Genomic DNA, 21,784 nt, shown 5'->3' with positions numbered 1-21,784 from the left:
TAATTCTCGAACATCATCTTTCATCTTATTTCCTTACTTTCTTACACCGTCCGAGACTTACATCCTGCGCTGGAGCAAGGAGAGGCAAAGCATCACCACACACTGAGTGGATGTAAGCCATGTGTACATCATTCCAACGATTCTGCCACTGGGCCACACGAGGGACAGACTCCCATGTGGGATTTTCCAGAGGAGCAGTGGAAAGGACCGAAGTCTGGAAGTAACCCAATCTCGCGAGTTACCTCCAAGTTAGCGTCACTTCCTCTTGCTAATACCAGGAAGCAATTATCTGCCACGAGCAATTCTATTCTCGCATTTTAATCAGATTGTAAGACGAAAAAGTTAGATCGTCGGGAGCAGTCGCCTCTTTTCTTCAATTGATTCATTGGCTCATTTGTGCTTCTCATTTGCAGAAAAAGTCGAGGTTCAATGAGAGATTAATGAATGCTGCGTTGAAAGATACGTTTGAAGGCGATCCCCCCAATCCAGCACCTTCCCTGTCTTACACTCGTGTGCGAGAATATCATGTTAACAAATGAAAGTAAAAGAGTAAGAAATAAAAGAAAAAAATCACATGAAAATTTATGGCACACGTGTTACCCGGCAACAAAGACTCTCTTCCATTACATCGAAACTGACACGGCAAAAACGATAAACCGAAATTGAACAAGTAACACGCATGCGTGCGAATAAGATCGCCTTAACGTATTGCTGGCCCTTTATAACCCCACTCCCATCATCGTTCCCATGGCAACCCTGGGCACCGCCGAGGTGGGTGCGATGATGTTGCGTCCTAACTGGAGGATCAGGGAGAGAGTTGAGCAACACCGTGGCCTGAGGGAAGTTCCCCACGTACTCATAAGAGACAAACTGCAGTCTGCAAAAAGAGAACGTGTTATGCCTTTAGGGATGTAGGCGTCAGCAAGAGACGACTGAGTGGTCGAGGTAAATCCTCACTCGGCTCCTCCACTGTACCTACTTGTGGAAAGAAAACATGAGGATTTCCAGCTCCTGCTATCACCCTTCTCAGTCGCCGCTTCCCGCGTCACACACACACACACACATATATATATATATATATATATATATATATATATATATATATATATATATATATATATATATATATGTATATATATATATATATCTTTCTTTCAAACTATTCGCCATTTCCCGCGTTAGCAAGGTAGCGTTAAGAACAGAGGACTGGGCCTCTGAGGGAATATCCTCACCTGGCCCCCTTCTCTGTTCCTTCTTTCCTCCCCTTTTAGTCGCCTTCTACGACACGCAGGGAATACGTGGGAAGAATTCTTTCTCCCCTATCCCCAGGGATATATATATATATATATATATATATATATATATATATATATATATATATATAGTTTCAAGTGTTTGTGTTTGTAAGTTCGTGCTTTTGTGTGTACTATTTACATAGCCAAACTGTGTTATCTGGAAACACCTGATTTTATTTTTACAGTAGGCTCTTCCGAATCTTGGCCTTGTTTTAGGATAGCACTCTTAGGCCTTGAAGGCCCTTTTGAGGCCACCAAAGACCTCCCAAGCCTTACACATTACACTTAGGTCACTCCTCTCACTCTCAATGGGCGACCTAGCAGGCTCAAATTATCATGCGGGTAATTCACGTTCAAATGCAGGATCCATACGTACCAGAACCTGATCAACAAAGGCCACCTTTCAAGGTTCAAAATTAATGGAGCTTCATGTGTCACCTAGTCTAGAGGCCCCATTTTTTTGGGCATAGGTACTCCAAATTCTACGGAAAGTTGTTGAAATACCTCAAGCTGGTATCTGAGACCGCTTTGAGCCAAGAAAGGCCACACCCCCAACACTCTACAGTACTCATTCAAAACAGGCGACCTATCAGCTTCAAATTATGATGAAGGTATCTTAGGATCAAAGGAAGGATTAACATCTCCAGACTGGCCAATCTGTGACCCCCAATACTCCTTCTGCGCTACCGCTCACACAATGAGCATGGGGGTACACACAATAAACATCCTGGGGTTACCGGCACAAATGAAATCGAAGGAAGGACCCAGGCGTACCAGATGATGGCCTCAAAGGCGAACAAAGGCCACCTTTCAAGGGTCAGATGTACTGCAGCCTCATGGTACTTATTCAACTCAAAAGTGACCACACATTTCAACTTTTCTGCAGTTCGCCTTGAAGGCTTTTTGAAAGCCAGCAAATGCCGTGTTGAAAGATTAAATTTGCCTCAGGCAAAGGTTTAATTATCCAGTATCAAACTTCTGTGTTAATTCTTAAATGTATATTGTACACACCAAGTACTCAGACCTGAACTATACCCTTTGGGTCACATGTTCTCATTGGAAATGCGTCAGGAGTGGTGACAGCTAACCTCTTAAGTACGATAACTTAACCCCCTGAGTACGATGACTTGACCCTGGAGTACGACAGAGTTGTACTCAAGGGACTGTCATCGTACTCAAGGGGCTGTCATCGTATTCAAAGGTTCAAGTCGTCGTGCTTCAGGTGTTAAGTTGTCGTACTCAGGGAGTTCAAGACTGCTACTCGATATATGAGGCAGCGTCAGGAATGAGCTCTTGTAGAGGTTCTCGCGCCAATCGTCTACATCCTTACTTTTTCCTGTTTTCAGCGAGCATCTAAAGTCTTATAATACCCTGCCTTCTGATCATGAGAAACAGTTTTTTTTTTGTGTGTGTGTCTGTTCCTGAGAGAGAGTACGTGTTCGCATGTGTGTGTGTGTGTGTGTGTGTGTGTGTGTGTGTGTGTGTGTGTGTGTGTCTGTCTGTCTGTCTGTGGGAGTATATATATCTGTGTCTTTCTTACAGTAACCAACATGACACGGGCAAAGACATGCCCCCGTCATGGTCATCTGGGATGAAAGATGAGAAAAGTGAGTATGAGGGAAGAATGAATGTATCATTGATTGATCTGAACGCCTGATTTTTGTATCTTCGACTCCAAAGGTGAAAAGATTAAGAGGGAAAGAAGAGAGAGAGAGAGAGAGAGAGAGAGAGAGAGAGAGAGAGAGAGAGAGAGAGAGAGAGAGAGAGAGAGAGAGAGAGAGAGAGAGAGAGAGAATTCCGTAATTTTGCAGCGAGAAGAGAAAAGGTCACTATATTCCAATCCACCTGCGACCGATCTCCACAACAACGCCGCCATGCGAAGCAGTTACCGAGCGCGCGTGCCGCGGGTCCAAGTAATGAGGGCTGGGACGCAAGCCGGCAGCTCATCAAAGCAGTGGCCTAAATACCTGCGTAATAGAGAGAGGAAAACAAAAAAGCATCAAGGGCAGACGAAGAGTGGTGATGCTATGGCGCAAGGACTTTGATTCCACTCTGGCTATCTGGCTATGGGAAAATGTGAAGTAATTCAGTGGCAAATTAGGCCCCTGCAAGTATGGAACAGCTATGGACAAGTTCTAGGAAGAACATTTTGCGATGGTCAGCGTGTGGGGTTAGCGCAGGGTTTTGATATTCATTACCAGGAAACAATGATGAGTTAGAAAGAGATACAGGTAGAGACAGCGTCTTTCTACTGTATAATTCAACCCGGTCACTGTTCCCCCACTCAGCTGTGCTGCAGAGGTCCCAGTTCACGAGAGAAAATATGTTCAGTGCAGGACCATGAACGAGTACTGGAGCCACGCAGGAGGAAAAGTGAGTTAAGGTTACTTGGAGTGGAAACGTCGGCGCAGGAGCGACGAGGGTTAAGAGAGAGGAGAAAGAAGATAATCTATTACCGAGAGATATAAAAGCGTAGGCGACATGACAGAATCCTGATGGGCAACATTGTTGGACGGGCAAGAGAGCGATGTTGCTCCATTAGCAACCACTGCGTTGGATATGACTCAAGAGGAACTCTGCATTATACATCAGAGGCAACCACATAAGCCAAGGGAAGGTATTTCAGTAAGCAAAGACTTGTGCAATACCCTGTCAAAGGCTTTAGAGACGTCGAGGACAACAACAAAAGATCCAGTAAAACCCCCGCGTGTTTGCCGTTCTAAAGTGCTTCTGTGTCTTTGGGTGGATGTGTCTATATGAGTGCATGTCTGCGTTTATCTGTCACCATCTGTGCCTTTCTTTTTGTGCGTATATCTGTCTGGGTTTGTCCATCTAACACTTTGTGTCTTTTGTGGGCCCGTCTTTTACGTGTTCCTCTCTTCTGAGTCTGTGCTTGTGAGTTTTGTGTATATGTATCTTTGTGTGTGTGTGTGTGTGTGTGTGTGTGTTTCCTATATGTATGTCCTACTAATGTGTTTCTGTGTATGTATTTGTCTGTCTTTATATACATGAGTATATGCTTGTCTGCTTGTACCTTTGAGTTTATATTTACATCTCTGCTCACGTGTTTGTTATCGCTTGTCTTGGTATATTATGCGCCCAGTGATTCCATTGATCTTAAACAAATTCGTGATGTCTCTTTTGAAGATGCCCTGTTACCTTACGACATAAGATATAAGGGTCACCAAGCAGTCACACTTTGAACTTCAGGATATGTTGTGAATCCTTGCGTGAGCAACACGGAACGAATCATGTTTCGCCAGCCTGTGTGACCCATGTCTCACCAGCTAGTGTGATCTGTGCTTCACCAGCCTGTGAACCATGTTTCACGAACCTGTGAAACATATTTCACGAACCTGTGAACCATGTTTCACCAACTTGTGAACCATGTTCCACCAACCTGTGACCCATGTTTCATCAACCTGTGAAGCATGTTTCACCAACTTGTGCGCCATGTTCCACCAACCTGTGAACCATGTTTCACCAACCTGTGAACCATGTTCCACCGAACTGTGACCCATGTTTCATCAACCTGTGAACCATGTTTCACCAGCTTGTGTGAACCATGTTTCACCAGCGTGTGTGAACCATGTTTCGGAGGATCGAGAGGACCATGCCGACGACGGTGGCTGAATCGTGACACATTGTCTCATCGGTTGGATTCCTCTCGCATTCACCGGTTCAAATTACATTCCACAGTCTACTGGCATTCTTGTTAAGAATTTACGAAGACAATGCTGTGCCCGGGAGCAAAACCAATAGAAAGGCTTTATTCGTTTTGCAACACCCTCTCGCCCGCTTGCTTTCCACAAACCCTGCCTCGCTTTCTGTGTGTGTGTGTGTGTGTGTGTGTGTGTCATGAGCCGTGCGGGTTATTGCACTGTAATAACACAACGGAAAATATGAGACTGAGAGATTTTTACTCTTTTTCCGATGCGTTGTAATCGCACATACAAATCTACTGCCTTTTATCCCCTATTTTTTTTTAGTAATATACAAGATAATGCAGTTGAATTCCATATACAGTCTGTAGAGATTTCAATCACCGGCTTTCCCCTGAGAATCGTTAGTTTATATTTACTGTAAACAGCCCTTAACACTTGCCCTCCAGGTGAGCGGCAGACAGACGTAGAGGTGTTCCGTCACTGTACTGGTTATCACACCAACTCATACATTCTGCTCATTTTTTTTTCCTTTTCCACAAAACTTTCTCTCGTGCTTTTCCGTCGTGTCACACCGTTTGTGTGAGACGCACAGGCTTCTGTGAAATTCACGTACGCCAGAGAGTGACGCTCCCCCGCGACGCACTATACGCTGGATGTGCCCTCAGGGTCGCGTGGAAGTGTTCCATCGTTACGCAACTCGAGCGGAGACTAGATTTGGTGGATAAGTTCATTTCTGCATTCATTTTCCCCACACAAGAAACCAAAACATCCAGGTGTTGTGAGTTCCACCTTTTCTAGACACTTCATACGTTTGAATTATGTACCTTTTTGTCGTCCTTGTTAAAAGACGGTCAGACGTTTTACAGAGTAAACAGGCTAGCTACCAAGACGATTAGCTGGACTATGAGGCAATTCAACAAAGAGATCCAACGATTTAAAATAGATATTCAGAATCTGGAAAGGCTTCACATTTCTAGATCTGAGCAGCTGTTGAAGTGACTAGATCAGCCTAACCTCACCCGAGTCATGTTGGGAAGCACTTTACTTCGAACGAGACAAACGATAGGACTGTTGACCTATGGAATGAATTACCAGCATGAGTAGCCCATACCTACATTTCAAGACAGACTAGATGAATACGTCGCTTCAGTTCCACGAACAGACGTTATTTGCCCCTCCGTAGTCGGCAGAAGAAAAAAAAAAATAGGCATTTGTCTTTTTCCTCTTCGTGTTTTTCCTCTCTCTCTCTCTCTCTCTCTCTCTCTCTCTCTCTCTCTCTCTCTCTCTCTCTCTCTCTCTCTCTCTCCAGTTGCTATCAGAAGCAGGCTCGAAATGATCCAGTGGTCTGTTGCTGTCTGCTCTGGATTTCTTTGAATTCCTTTGCCAATAAAAACAGAACGATATTCGTCTTCAGTTGATCCCCCTGCTGTATGATGAGGCTATACGTAGGCTCTCTCGGTCATAGTCGTGTGTATCTTATTAGTGTCTTGTGTGTATCTTATTAGTCTGTGTGTATCTCATTAGTGTCTGTGTGTATCCTGCTGGCTTTACTGATACCCAACACAAGGTGATCGTTAGGCCAGAATACCCATCATACACGTTCGACATACATAAATCTACGAATTCTATATACATATAGGGTAATATCCTGCTTCACACTTTCTCTTATGATCTGATTTCGCTTAATGCCTGACCTCAGAACGCGGGAGATCACGTGTTTTTTTTTTTTTTTTAATGATGCACATCACCAGAAATAAAACCACGACGAAAATTCACAGTGATACGAGCTTCATCGGTGACTGAAAACACGGATAATTCTTATGTACAAGATGTTGCTAAGTATATCATGTATCGTTCCATTGTACTCCCGCTCATCAATGTGACGGGGCAATAGGGTCGATGATTATCTGACGGAGATCCAGCCGGGATCAGGGAACTCTTATTCAGCCTGTCAGTCTTTATACTACTTGATTAGCAGAGTTAAATTCTACCAACAAACACACTAGGATAAAAAGGGACTTATATACCATCATTCCGGGAACTTGTATCCTCACACACAGCAGCATGGGGAGTGAGAATAATGTATATAAGGCTCCAACTGGAAAAAGTGATCGTGAGGGAAATGAGGATGTAAAAAGATCAAGAGATGAGATCAGACTAGAAGAGGAGATACAGTCGTGGAGACGACACAGAACTCAACCACTTCTCTGTTAACGTAAACTGGGAGTTGAAGTCCAGCAGCCTGGAACCAGGTCATTGTGGTGGAAGCTACTGTGATATCAACAAGGAAGGAATAGCAAGCATAGGTGTCTTTCGCCTCAAATACAGAGGAAGGTTGAGGAAGAGGGACAACGGTTCATTGAAAGATGTCTAAGAGCGAAGCAACTACGCAGTGCTGTGACGAAGATAAAGACGGTACACCAGCCAGGCAGGATTTTTAAGGCATAAAAAAGCAAGAAACGAGCACACGAGGAACAGAAAGAAAAAACATTAGGAGGAAGGTGTTAGGTTAAAGAGTAACGACTTATGTTAAGGATTCAGAGGGGAGAGTTATAGGGGATAATGTAAGGATATGCGAAGAACTGAACCACAATTTCCAGAGTCTTATCACAGTGGGAGACACCAAAGCCTCAACGACAGGATAAGGAGGAGGTTCTGGAATACACTGAAACGTCTAAAAAAAAATGTAAACAAAGGTATATGGTCTTGACCCCTACAAGGTTCATGGCCCTGATGAATTTTCATCAGGTGTTCAGAAGCTATGTGCAGGTACACCTGACGAACTGTTAGTCAAGATGTCGCGGGAAAAAGGGCACATTGCTAAGGGACTGGAAAAGGGCAGACATCATACCAGGACAACAAAGTTGGCACTCAAAACAGGAGAGTTGAGTTACAGTTTAGGTCATAAATTTGCCTACTTTGGGGATGACTAAAGTGAGACTTTATCATGTTTCTTAGATTTCTAAACCAAACTCATGATTTCGACATTGAGCAGTCCTTCAAAAGGTACAAAGATAGAGATACCATGAGCCATAAGATATAGAAACTAGAAGCCCTAAGACAGAGAAACCATATGCCATAATAAACTAAAAAGAAAAAAAATTATACACCCTGCAGAGGTCGTGGGTCCATATAATATATGTTAAGATTTTCTTGTCCTAACGATAAAGGTAAATTATCATCTACTGTATCACAAAACACTTGTCAGAAACGATACAAAGGAGCGATGTTACAGTATGTCAAGGATGAACTGAATATGCTGAGTGAGGAAACTGTGAGCGCTGAGGGCATGCAAATATTTGAAAAGCGGTATGAAAACAGTTCAAGAGATGGGGCTCCAGGGGCTTGTAACCCCATTTCTGTGTAGGAAAAATGGGTAACAACATAGAAGCATGGATATATACACGCACACACTGTACACACATACTCCTACATGCAGCTTCACACACACGTACATCTACGGGCTTACACTCGATATCGCCTCTCCTCCTCTCAACATTCAGTCACTATCTCCATCTTCATCAGAAGTTGTTCGTTGGCTTAATGGTCTCACGAGGACGCCATCGATGGTCGTAACAAATGGGCCGAGTATTGCGAACTCGCCACACACCACAGCAACCCTCCTTCTCCTGCTCCTCCTCTCTCTCTAGTCTCAGCTCTGGGCCCGTGAGTGGAAGCTCGGTAACGCTCGAGGTTGACAGGTCATCAGTCAGGCGGGCGGCTGGCCAAGCCTTGATCTATAGGTTAGATGGTACTTGGGAGAGCCCTTCGTGCCGGCGAGTGTTGGACGGTTTCAATACCCTGTCCACAGTGCACAGTGAGATACAGCCGACCAAACGTCTGACAGTGGGTTAGGTAGTGATTGGGAAATCATCGTGTCCAGGTTTGAAAGAGATAATTTCCTTTTTGCTGGTAAACCTGGTGACTATTATTTTGACAGACCACAACGCGGGGTTGTTGGTCGTATAGCAGTCTTTATTTACGTTTCATCGCTCTGCATTTTCGGCTACGTCGTCCACGAATGAAGATGTAAATATTTCAGTGAGGTGGCATGCATTGCATTTATGTCAGCTCCACATTTGTTGGTCAATTTTGTCGAAAAATTATCACCGCTTCTCCAGGAGACTTAATTGCATTCCTCACTTTTTCTTCTGGGGGTCTGTGACTGTCGTGGGCGGGAGGTTATGGATGTTATATACTTAACATGTTTGTGCTCCTTTTGAGGGATGGCGTCATTTTTAAAGACGCGAACTCAAATGTGACAGTTTTTTTTCATCTATCTACAATATATATATATATATATATATATATATATATATATATATATATATATATATATATATATATATATATATATATATATATATATATATATATATATATATATATAAATATATATATATATATATTTTGTATCTCCCCTGATGATGTGATTATTACACGAAAGTGCACTTGGGAACTTTTCGTGTTTCATTTCTCCGTGGACTCATAGGAAAGTATATATATATATATATATATATATATATATATATATATATATATATATATATATATATATATATATACAGACAGACAGACATATAGAAAATTATACAATCAAAAACCACAGATGGATCATACAAACAGACGTACGGGAAAAAATTTCACCTTTGAGCTGCTGACCAAATGTTTCAGAAAGTAACGTTTCTTTCTTGAGGCATGAAATTAGACATACTGGAGAATAATCTTACCTAGTTGCTTAAACTAAAATCAGAAACAAAGGACAGAGGCTGAATATGACACACTGCAGCGACGCTGAATACTTTTACATAGTTTTGACGGTGTTCAAAAAGAAAAGAAAATGGCATTTCTGTCAGGTTACACAAGATATTCCTAATAGTTTTTTGAAGGACAGAGAACAAGTCGTCTTTTCCGAAGGGCAGAGAACAGGTCGACTCATAATAAAAGTCTGTGTCAGGTGGAGACCTAGCAAATTTAACAGGGGACGTACGAATTTTATTTACGAATATAATAAAAAAAAATGTTTTATCGCGTTATAATAGGATCAACATGAAGATGGTACAGATCCGTTTGAAATGAGGAACGGAGAGTATGGTGGCCGTGGTATGTAACGTCTGTATACTGTCATGACATTGAGCACTGAACTGCAGGAAACCATAGAGCCCTGGCTGTACCTCAGGTGTTGCTGTATCACTCCTCCTCCCATCATCGTAACCTCTCGATCAACACACTCATAAGAACCCTCCAGTAAGACGTCTCCCCCCTTCAGCTCCTGTGTAAACCCGTCTCTCCAGTCAACGATCGAGAAAGATATTCATAGCTTTATCTCCAGCCACCTGCATCTGGGGTTGGCTACGATACTAGTCATAAAAGTATCTTTCTTCGTGTCCTTGGTTTGTCGATGACACACACACACACACACACACACACACACACACACTACCACGGACACGTATGTATATAAACGACACATCTATAGACGTCTGTACTTCCTGCTGGTGTAGGGGACTGGAGGGAAATGTGACAGCCTAGTATTGCGACGGTGGCTTACTGGCCGACCCTCTGTCACTACTACTCCACACACCCAAGGTGGTAAGTATACCTCCCTGATCGGTGTCTACCCACCACCTATCTACTTATCTAACTATCTGTCTATCTATCTATCTATAGGATCAGATACGTTTCAGACTATTCGATTGATTTTTATAATTTGAAACTTGATAGCCTTAATGACCAACCAAATCCAACTATATATCATAAACAGTTACAAAGATCTAAGATCTATTAATAATAATAAGAAAAAAATGACATGATTTCGTAATGCTGGATTATCTTTTTACGTTTTTTTTTTTCTTATACCGAGTCTGGCTTTATGACCACTAAAAATCTTGGACGTCCTAAAGTTGCAAGACCGTGCACCCGGACGTGCTCCACTGGCCGTACCTCAGCTGGCGTCCGTCCACACGAGTGTCTGGCAGCGCCGCCTGACTTGGGTTAGGTCAGGTCAGGTCCTCCGCCCGTAATGGGTAACTTTCCTCATGCCACTTTACTTGAGGAAAAGCGGAGTTATCCCGCAGTAAAGACGCGGTTCCAGTCGTCAAGATTCCAGCAAAGATCACTGCTGTATTCCGGAATTTTTTTTCAGAAATCACTGAAGAACTGGACACAAGTACACCAGGGGTCGCTGGAGCTCAGAAAATAAATTTTCATAGAAATTCCCGAGTACGTTGGAATCTCGTTGATTTTAACAACCTTTCCTCTCTAAGGAAAGTTTCTCAACCCGAAAGAATATTAAAGGATAATTGACGACAGTTATGAAGCACAAGAGAAATGAAATCAGTCAAGCAACCAGTCTTACCTAACTCCCTACCTTGGAGGCTTCGCCAGCTCCCACCCCCAGCCAAGACTTCCCCAACGTACCCCAGCAAGGGGACAACCCCAACCTCCTCAGAAAAAGAATGATAGAAAACGAAATTTACTTCTATAATTGGATGTCAAGTGACGACGCTAGCCAAAGTATTGCACAAACGAAAGCTCGTTTCTCTGTAAGTCTACATGTAATCTGTTGTCCAAATGGGGTAACAGTGATAAACACCTTGTTCAGTTAGCAATGAAGACAGTAAAAAAAAAGACACTACCATATGTTGTGAAGGGCATAACTGTTCATTACAATCATCGTCCCGTAAACATGAGGAGAACAGCACAGGGACAGTTCGATCAGTCCTCTGACATTTCTTTGACGTGCTTAGGTTCTTCATGAGACTACATAACACTACTGTTTTCGAACGATAGAATAGATATTTGTAATGATCATGATGATTGCAACAACTTTTTTTTTTCTCTATTCGATAATTCGCTCAATCCACAAATAACGGTGTACCCAACTCGGAACAGCCAACTTTCAGACAAACATTTATGATGCGCGACACGTAAAAACTCGGTCTCGAAGTATGGTCTCGCCACTGAATGCTAATTCCCTTCCTGCCTGAGGTGATGATGCGTTTCGCCTTTACTATCCAAAAGGCTCGACTTTACCTGTAAAATTCTTAGTGTGGCTCTTCACTCCATAATTTACCTACCAGAGCGCAATATTGGCGAGCAAAATGGATGTGTCCATAACTTCCCGCCTCATTCCTCGCCGTGATAATGTTTCCCCTCTCCCTCCACCCAAACCAACCCCACCAGACGTCAGGTATTGCGGCAGCAGCAGGAGGAGGGAGCGACACTTGTGGCGAAAGAGAAAAAAAATTCTGATGTTCTCATCTGGTTCCCTTTTACATGCCCGAGGCAAGGGACACTCTTAATTAACATCTATTTTCGTAGAGTCATGACGAGAAACTGTTTCTTCGCATAATTTCAAGGAATTTGGCCATTGTGTCCATCATATTCTTCCACCGGCGTCCGCCTGAATAATTATATATATATATATACACACACACAGGTAGGTTGGGCTCCGCGAGACTTCCTTGAAGACAGGTCTCCGCGCAGCACCTTACAATTTTTACAAGTCCATTTGTCTCCTGCTGTTCTATTAATTATAGGGCATAGAGGGAAGAATGAGGCGTTTGCTCGGCACAATATACTCTGCTCTCTCTCTCTCTCTCTCTCTCTCTCTCTCTCTCTCTCTCTCTCTCTCTCTCTCTCTCTCTCTCCTCCTTTAACTAAGTAGCCAAAGGTAAAGGGGGCCAGGCATGCCTTGCTACTCGACCCTCCGCTGCCTTGGCAAAACCTCGGCTGCTGAAAAGAATATAATTAAATTATGAAAAGGAAATGACGAAGAAAAGAAGCCCAAGGAAGAGGAAAATTAATGTGGTTCCCGGAAGAGGTGTAGTTAGCACAAGAGGATGGTTTAGTGAGAGAGAGAGAAAAAGAATGGAGAGGCAGAGAGAGAAAATTAAAATGCCAGTGACAGTAGAGGAAGAGGAAGATACGAAGAGGAAGGGGGAGAAGAACTGTGACAGAGGAATGGAGGTCCAGCCAGGGAGAAAACAGAAGAGTGGAGAACGAGAGCAGGGGAAGGGGGGTCGTTATGGTAAACAGAACTGGTAGCCAGGGAGAGTAAGTGAAGGGCCAGGGAGAGTAGAGGACTGGAGGGGCTGCGAGAGTAAACTAAGTAAAGGTCAAGGGAGTAGAGGAATCAATGGCCACGGAGAGGAGCGAGTAGAGTGTTCAGGGTCAGCGAGGATACAGTGGTCGGGTGCCTTATGGACGAGAGTGGTGGATGGTGCAGGCCGAGGGAGAAGGTGCTCTTGCAAGACTGGGAGGATGATGCCAAGGAGAGGTAAAGACCTGAACCCAAAGGTGTCAGCCGCGCTCTGCTGTCCCTCACATTCACACAGGCAGGTGTGTTGTGCGGGTGTAAACATTGCCCGCATCTTTGTGATTCTAGTGAACCATGTAATTCTGACCGGGTACACGCTCTCTTACTGTATCTCGAGGTTGATATGCAAAAGCTATATTCATTCCATGATGGTAAGGTCGTGTCGGAAGGGTTCAAGTAAAACCATGGAGGAGGGTTAACGTAAGGTCACCTGGGATAAAGCTTACTCAAGGTAACGTGTGACAGGTTAGGATCATGTCAGAGAGGGATGCAGAGGTCGCACTGAAGATGGAGAGAAGTGTCACGTATAGAGAAACCTAAGGGAGGGTCTCTCAGTATAGATTATGGAAGGCTACACAAGAAAAAACTGAAACCTGGTAACACTGGGATGGTCTTACAGTTCTACAGTAGAACAGATGGTGACATTGAATAGAACGGGATAAACACCCGATTCGTTTAGTTGCGGTTGATGAATCACAAGAGACAGACAATCCACTTCAGATCATCCAGGATGGTGTGAACCACAAGTGAAAACCAGCGTCAGGCATAAAGAAACATAATAAGCTAAACCAGGGTCACCACAAGTGAGCACTAGCTAGGATCAGGCAGGTCTGGCTTAAATAGTGGTGACACGATATACCTCATGAGTAATTTTCGATGGTTATTATTTATTCGCCATCACGTAAACTGATGTTATCCTGATTGCAATAACCTGATCAACCTCTTATCAAATTCGTAAATCTTAAAAGACGAGATGCCTCAGGCAAGACATGGACGCGATAACCCACTCAATCCCTACACATACACAAACTTCGATTAACTTATTTGCAACTACGCTAATCCTAGTGATCACCAATCATTGCTATTTCTACCTGATGGTTTGTTGGTGATTTAGGGAGTGTTTTGTGTGGGAGGAGACAAGTGCTGTTACGTAAGACTGAGTGCCGTACATGTTGAGGCGGGATTGTACTGGCAGGATTTTTGTTTCGTTCTGTCGGTGTCGATTGTTGTGGTTGATAGGCAGCCGGTGATTATTCTGAGTGCACTGTTTTGTGTGGTTTGCAGCTGTCATACTTGCTTTTGAGAAGCTGAAAGACCTTCCTGAGCCAGGTATCCTAAGGGTGAACTGAGGACCGACAGCATCGCAGCGGCCAGGACTCGAACTTATTCGAGCTCGACCGCGAGCAGCTCATGAATGCGTCACGGCCGCACGATGCGCTACATGGGCCACATGCAGAGTAAATGCGTATGCGGTCTCAACAATGTTAAATAGTTTTCGGTTGACGGATGTAGCTTGACGATGTCGGCCTTAAGGACTCTGGCAGTTGATGGGCCTGAAGCCCAAACAACCATCCAACCAACGTCGTGGAGACAAGTCTGTTTTTTCCCCACAGGTACTACACGCCGCTTATAGCCTCCACCCACCGCAGCACTGGCATCGAACCCCACTTTTTGAGTCGAACGGCTAGCCTACCGCCGCCCTATATCAAAAAGACATATGTCAACGAGACGACCGTCTTTCTTTGTGTTTCGTAGCACTTGCCCTTACTACCTTGCCAAGCCAACGCCAGACCTACAGTGTCGGCTGTCAGCCCATGTTTCTAGTGGCCAGCTCAGGTCCTCCATATATATCCGGCTGCATCCACCGCACAGTAGCGTCTACAACCACAACTGCTCTATCTTCTACACCTGGCAAGTGTGTGGAAGATGTTCCTCCTGCTGTGTGCGAGTTCCGTCTCAAGACTTCCGTTACCCACGACATTTTGTGGAAGTTGTTTCAGTCGACGTGGTCCTAGCTTCAAAATTCTGCTTATAGCACAATTCTGAATACAGTGAACGGCAGTAATGCTGCAGGCCAACATAAGGAAGTTCCTACCTAGGTTTGATCTAGATCTTGTAACAATCAATGAGCAGGACTCTGTTCTGATAACTGTATGCTCAACTGCTAGAGTTCCCTTGTTTCCTAGTTTAAATCCCTCTTGCAAAATTAAGTCGCCTTAAACACTGCTCGCTTTAGCGTCTTGACAGTCGTATATCCCTGAGTCTAGTCACCCTAATGAAACTAAGTAATTACTCTGGTCTAGGAGCCAAGTCTTAAATCTAATTACTCGGCCCTAGGAAGTGTTACATTAATCATACTAACATTATATACTTTCCGTAATTGTGGCGCTTGAGTCGTGTTATACAACCCTAGTTTATGTCATTTGAGTTGCAATCATATTTCAGTTATCACTGATAACAGGATACTGGAAGCGTGTAAACTGATTTAGTGCAATACATCTGTGTTAGGAAAGACGTGTTGCAGAAATAATCAAGCCCACATAATTTCTTTTCTCCAGCCTGGCAGCGATGGTTTCTTCATGCTAGGATAAGGCGTGTGATTATGTGTGTTCTCAGTGCAGCTCTCTCCTTGACCTGGAGGATTTGAAAGTATTTTCGTTTCTCTCGCCTCTTATCATACATTCATGTATACATATTAGTATTTTTCGTGCACTTTGAGTAACTTATACTTGTTTACAACTGCGTACGATCCGTGCTCCTCCGCTGTTCCCAACCGTTCCCAAAATCTTGAATCAGTGTTTTAGATAACGATCGTTTGGGTTGTTATTAACCTGGTTGGGCCGGGATTCACGGACCCCTGTGATGCTGTGGCCTTCCTTCGTCATAGTATATTCAGGGAGATCATTGTAACCTGACAGTTTGGTCACCCTGGTTCGCCAAGCGTACACTCAGGTTCTTTCTTGCTTACTTTTTTCCTGAGTCTCTTATGCTATTACATGAACACAAACTATATCATGGTCTAGTTTAAAGTTACACCGTGGCCAAACAACCGTTTCCTTTTCTAAACCCTCTGTAGGTATTACGAGGGAAGGAATCAAAACAAAAAGCGACGAGGGAGGGGATTTTAGCAAGAGGGGGAGAGGCGGCGTTCAGCTGGGCTCGCCTGGGCTGATGTTTGGTCGTCCAGAGTCCGTGATATTATTTGTCTTGAATTTCTGAACTACTTAGTTTCCGTGATGCTGTGTGGTATTGATGAACTGTACTGATGATATGCTCTTGCTAAATATTTCATTCTTAATCAGTTTCCTCATTTATAATCACCAAACGACTTTTCAGTGAAGGTTCAATATCAAATTTTTCTGTTTTATAACCAGTATCATCTTTTCTTTTTCAGCGATCAGAAATATTTCATTACCAACCAGTCTCATGGGTTCAACCAGAGGATTAATAAAAGGCATGGATTAGGTTAGCCTCATCACTCTCCATGACGGTGTCACATTTATCTGTGCAGGTTGATGTGAGCTGCAACTAAATCGTAGTATTTCCCTATGCCTGTTAAGAAGACAGAAACAAATATATCCATATAACATAGTAGCTGCGATCCTTATTGGTACAGTGGGAACAGGGAATACATTTCCAGGTGACTTACATGCTTGAAATGGGAAGAAAGAAACTGAACTAGAACAATAGCCTTCCAAGCCTGAGTCACTATTGTATATTGGTGGTTGAGCCACCTCGTGTACCTGAGCGAGGCACCTCGCCTGCTGGGGTTCTCATCGAAGTGGCCAGTTTGCATTCCTGGCGATTTTCTTTTCTTTTTTCTTCTGTTCTTGCATACAAATGCTGGCAACACTTAGAACGTGATCGTATAGATATCCTGTGGCCATGTGCATTGGAATATAAGCCAGTGAACGATAGTAAAGGACAACACAAGGGAGTGGGACCAGTACGAAAGAAGAAATGGCAGGACGAAAAGAATGAAACGTGGTTAGCTTTACTGTCGAGACATTACACGTGCATAATGGCACACACAAACTTCCATGATAATGATGCAAACATTTACTTATCACAGTATGTATCGTGTGTTGCATATCTGGCTATCGACTCAAGAGGGCGTTGAACAAGGCATCACTGAATGTTAGAGACAAAATTCCCGTTGATAAAGTAGCCAGTAATGCGGTCATAAACGGTGACCTCGTGTGTTGCGAGTTCTCATTTGCATGGTTACAGCTGACTCCCACGTCCAACATAACTTAGAAAGTTACAAACTCTTTTGAATAAATTATATATAGCCTGGACGGGGAAGCAAATTGTTGTCTGACATGTATACTTAGTGGTATCAAAATTACGTTGTTCTGCTAGAGAAAAGAAACGCAAAGTGCCTTGGATGTCTGACATTTTCTCTTCAAGGAACAACAAAAGAAAGTAGAGCAGAATACAGATCAAACCCTTCTGATACACCTCTAGCCAAGAGGGGAAAAAAACCCCACCAAGAACCAGTCTCGAGCCTCGAGGTCCCGGGACTTCTTTTGGTAGGGTATAATTTTAGTGTGTTGGGTGTATCTGGGATGTGAGGATCTTTATATCACTGTGCAAGACGTGACTTGAGTACTGCTTCCTTCGCCTTCTTCCCTCTGGTCTTGACCACAGCTGCTCCATCTTGCGCCGTACGGGTCAGATCTTTTGATAATCATATATCTTTAAGATGTTCATCTAATGCTTGTCTTTGTGTTTGTTTCCTAGATCGTTTGTTTCAGGCTTCCTGTGATCTATGAAGGTTAGTGAAATGTGAAGACACGATCATCTGATCAGTTTTCTCAACACTGAAACCAAGGAACGTTTTAGATCCGACTTTCCCAATTCTTTTTTCTCGAAAAACTTTTATTTCCACATTTTGATTTTTGTCATTAATCTTTACATTTCCTCCCTTCGTCTGTCCAAGCTAATTACCTAATCTCTCCTCTCCTTCCCTTCTTGTTTCAGTTCTCCTCCTTACCCACCCACTGTCCTCTTCCCCACACATATCCCCTTTTTTTCCCTCTCCTCATTTTCTCCTTCCTTCCCTCCCTCCCCCACGGAGAGCAGGTCCGCCAGCTCATCTCCATACACGGGCGGCCGTGAGGAAACTGTCGAGACTAAGGATGCTCAGCGCGGCAGAAAATGTCCTACGATGAAGGAGTGACGGCGGAGAATGGGGGCGGACGAGGCGAGGGAGGGGGAAGGATATGGAGACATGTCAACATAAGAACATGAAATAAAACCCGAGTCGCAAAATAGGAAGATAAGAAAGAGGAGATAAGAGGGAAGGCAGAGAATTAAGAAGAAAATGAGGATGTGATGCAGCAGCAAGAGGGAGGGAGGGATGGAACAGGTCTGTACTCGAGAGGATGGGAAGGAGGACAGGAGAAGACGCAGCGAGGAACATGGGATGAAGCAGGAGAGACTATGAGGCCTCGTACGCTAACGCATAACTTAGCTATCGACTGCCAGGTGGGTGAGGTGTTTAACATGTTGTGGCGTCATATTTTGCCACAGTGTCTGTCTTCACCGTCGATAGCCAGTGCTTTTTACGTTTCCATGTCAGAGGCTCCAGTCAAGGACAAAAGTCCTCATCGAGGCCGATCCTTACGTGAAACATATTTGAACGTCCCTTACACCCCACATCAGCCACCCTGGCATCTATCACATTTATCAGGACTTCGAAATACACACTTCATCCCATATTTACTTCCTCTTAGCCCGTTAATACTTTCCATCTGCTAACCTTACTAACGCTTCAATTTGTTCTCTTGTTCTCCTCGTTCTAATCACCTTCTTTCAAAATGTTCTCTTATATTCCCTTCAGCGTGATGATACTCGCACAACTCAACTCTCATTTGCCCTCTTTTTCAGGCCCTGCACCTCTCTCTCTCCACCTCCTGCCGCTCTGTCTTGCACATCTCCCAGCACAGGGATATTTCTGCAAAAACTCTTTCACATGCTCGTTCACCGTATGATCGGATCTTGTGTGTGTACGTCTTCGTTACTACCAGTTGTCGATTGCCGGAAGGTCACTGAACCAGAGCTGATAATGGTTGGAGCATTAAGAAGCAGTCTTCAGTACTTTGGTGGCTGACGGTTCACCGAGAGGTCTTCATGGGAGAAACATATAATACTGATGATGTCGGTGGAGTAGAGTTAATTCTCCCTCGCATGAGGATACGTCTTGACTTCTGACATCATCTTTATATTCATCGAGCTATTTCTTCATCTTATATTTTCATGCACATTCGCATACAACAGAGAAAATAATCTCGACATTACGGCCAATCTGTAATTATACATCTCACCTCCCGGAAGCTCTACACTCGGTATGGGACGTTTTCGGTCCTTCATATGCCCTGAAAATTATACACCATCTATGGAACGTTTTCAGTCCTTCAGATGCCTTGAAAATTATACACCATCTAAGTTTACCATCATACGTCTCGGCACCAAACGAGCAGAAGCGTTTGCATCCCGATGAGTTTTAGATTAATGCATAAACTTATTCGCTCGAGCGATTCAATCATGAAGAAAGTAGTTGTAATTTCCCTGAGGCTCGCTGGGTATTACCTCATGAGCCAGGGTTTGTACTAGGAATTATACAGTGAAGGATACAGGATACAATGAATTATACAAAGGTAAACAGTTGACCCATTTTTTTGAAAGTAAAATCCTCGTTGCATCCTCTGTTGGACTGGTTGGTACATAATGTGGAGGCGCAATAAATGGGCCTGCTCTAAATTTCCCAATCATTCATCAACGTGATATGACATGAATTTGTGGGGGTCGTTGACAATCCTTGAGGTGGTTCTCGTAGACTGTTGGAATACCTAGCCTGCTGGCACGGAGGACTGCTAGAGTAACACACAGCAAATGTGACATCGTTGTTCATTTACCATCTTGAACACAACGAAACTACCCTTGAGCACGACGGTAGGACTCTTGAGCACGACGGTAGGACTCTTGAGCACGACGGTAGGACTCTTGAGCACAAAGCAAAGGTACAACTATTAAAGGTAAGGTCAAAGTCCAGGTCTTCATACCTAAGCGTTTTACCGTCGTGCCCAAGAACCTTCCCTTGTGAGGGTCGTGCAGTCGTGTTTGGAGGCTCCAACACGTTAATGTGATTTTCAGCGGAAATAAAACAAAGTTGCAACTACTTTGGGTACTCACGTGACGCGCTGAACTAGTTTCCTTCAAACAACGAGATAACAGAAGTTTCCAGCGCACTACAGTATTTGTCAAGCTCTTCATCCTAGCAATCGCGAGGGTGTAATTACCAGTGTTTAATTTCCTAATTGTACTGTACTGGGAGGGAGATGTACACTCCTGGGGCATGGAACACGCAGGCGGGCGGCTTCCGCAAGTGTATTACTGATGAAGCCACGCTGGCAGACAACTTTCATCTTCAGTAGCATGAATTAACCAAAGGCGCTTCATAATTATCCTTGGCAACAAAATCTTATTTTTAGAATCCTAGCAAGCAAGGTTCAGCAGCACGTGATAATCTCTGAGTCTATATCATGTTAACCTCGTCACAATGACGTTAGAACCTTGAAGAATTATCGATGTTCTCAAACTCTGGCCTTTATGACCACACTCAAGAACTGGAGACGTTATCAGCGAGAGAGAGATAAGGTAACGGTGATTAGAATAGAAAATCTATGGAACTCAAGCGTATGAAATACAAATGATATTTTTTTTTTACAGGATAATTATATCAATTGAATTCTTTAAGCCTTTTACATGAATGCAAGAACTTTATACCATCTCTTAAGGACGTAGGGAGCAGACCATTTCAAGGAACAATTTGTTCCCGCTTAAAGACATCTGAGAAAATTTACTGGCGATACCCGACCCGGGCGAGGTAGCAATTTGTCTTTCTGTGCTGTCCTGAACACTGACGACCACAACTGTCATGACCACACAGAATGCCTCCCCGTTGCCTCTTGCGTCTCACACCTGCCTGCTCGCATAGCGAAAAGCCTCCGTTTGTTTCCTCCTATCTGTACCTCCAGCCTACTTATGTATCCTGCCTCCTGCTTCCCTCACCTCTAGCCTGCTTATGTTCCCTACCTCCTCCTTTGCTTCCTGCTTCCCTCACCTCCAGTCTGCTTATATTCCCTACCTCCTCCGTTGTTTCCTGCTTCCCTCACCTTCAGCCTGCTTATGTACCCTGACTCCTCCGTTGCCTCCCGCTTCCCTCACCTGCGTGTGTAATCTGACGTCTTCGTGATGTTGTGTAATCAACAATGTTTGTTGTAAAAGTGCACTGACCTTCGCACGACCTGCACGTTGAATCACCGTAGAACAACTGGACCACGTCTGGGGATCGATCATGAAGACTGTAGCGCAACTGGAGTATATATTCGCCCTGAGGAAGAGAGAGAAAAACTTATCGTTACCGAAGACTGTATGAACTCGACCTGGAATATAGGCAATACCAACAACATCACCGACAAAACTATCGAGAAAATGTTACCCTCGTGTGGCGTCAACTGCTCTGCCTGGAAAGTTGTAAGACATGTTTAAGTCGACGAGAAACTGGCAGTACAGTGTGCATGAGTCAAACAGTCCTCTGATCTTTCTGTACAAAAGACGAAAAGTTTTACCTTTTAACGCACGCAATATGTTAATATTTCTTCAGCAGCTGACATTGTGTATAATACAACTAGATGTACAATACACAGCAGCAGTTT

At 43.8% G+C, this 21,784-nt stretch overlaps 1 protein-coding gene across 2 annotated transcripts in view; it reads right to left on the bottom strand.

Moving 5' to 3' along the window:
- The window catches only part of LOC139760516 (uncharacterized), a 746,927-nt gene extending 725,472 nt beyond the window's left edge, over positions 1 to 21,455 (bottom strand). For both annotated transcript variants that reach the window (XM_071683811.1, XM_071683810.1), the window contains exon 1: positions 21,363 to 21,455. In XM_071683811.1, coding sequence (XP_071539912.1) covers positions 21,363 to 21,425 — 63 coding nt within the window. In that variant the 5' untranslated portion in view covers positions 21,426 to 21,455. The remainder of the gene's footprint in view (positions 1 to 21,362) is intronic.
- Positions 21,456 to 21,784: the final 329 nt, after the last annotated feature.

This window comes from Panulirus ornatus, chromosome 37 (assembly GCF_036320965.1).
Source record: "Panulirus ornatus isolate Po-2019 chromosome 37, ASM3632096v1, whole genome shotgun sequence".
Taxonomy (NCBI): Eukaryota; Metazoa; Arthropoda; class Malacostraca; order Decapoda; family Palinuridae; genus Panulirus; species Panulirus ornatus.
The sequence above is the reverse complement of the archived record's forward strand: the minus strand, read 5'-3'. Positions and strand labels throughout refer to the sequence as shown.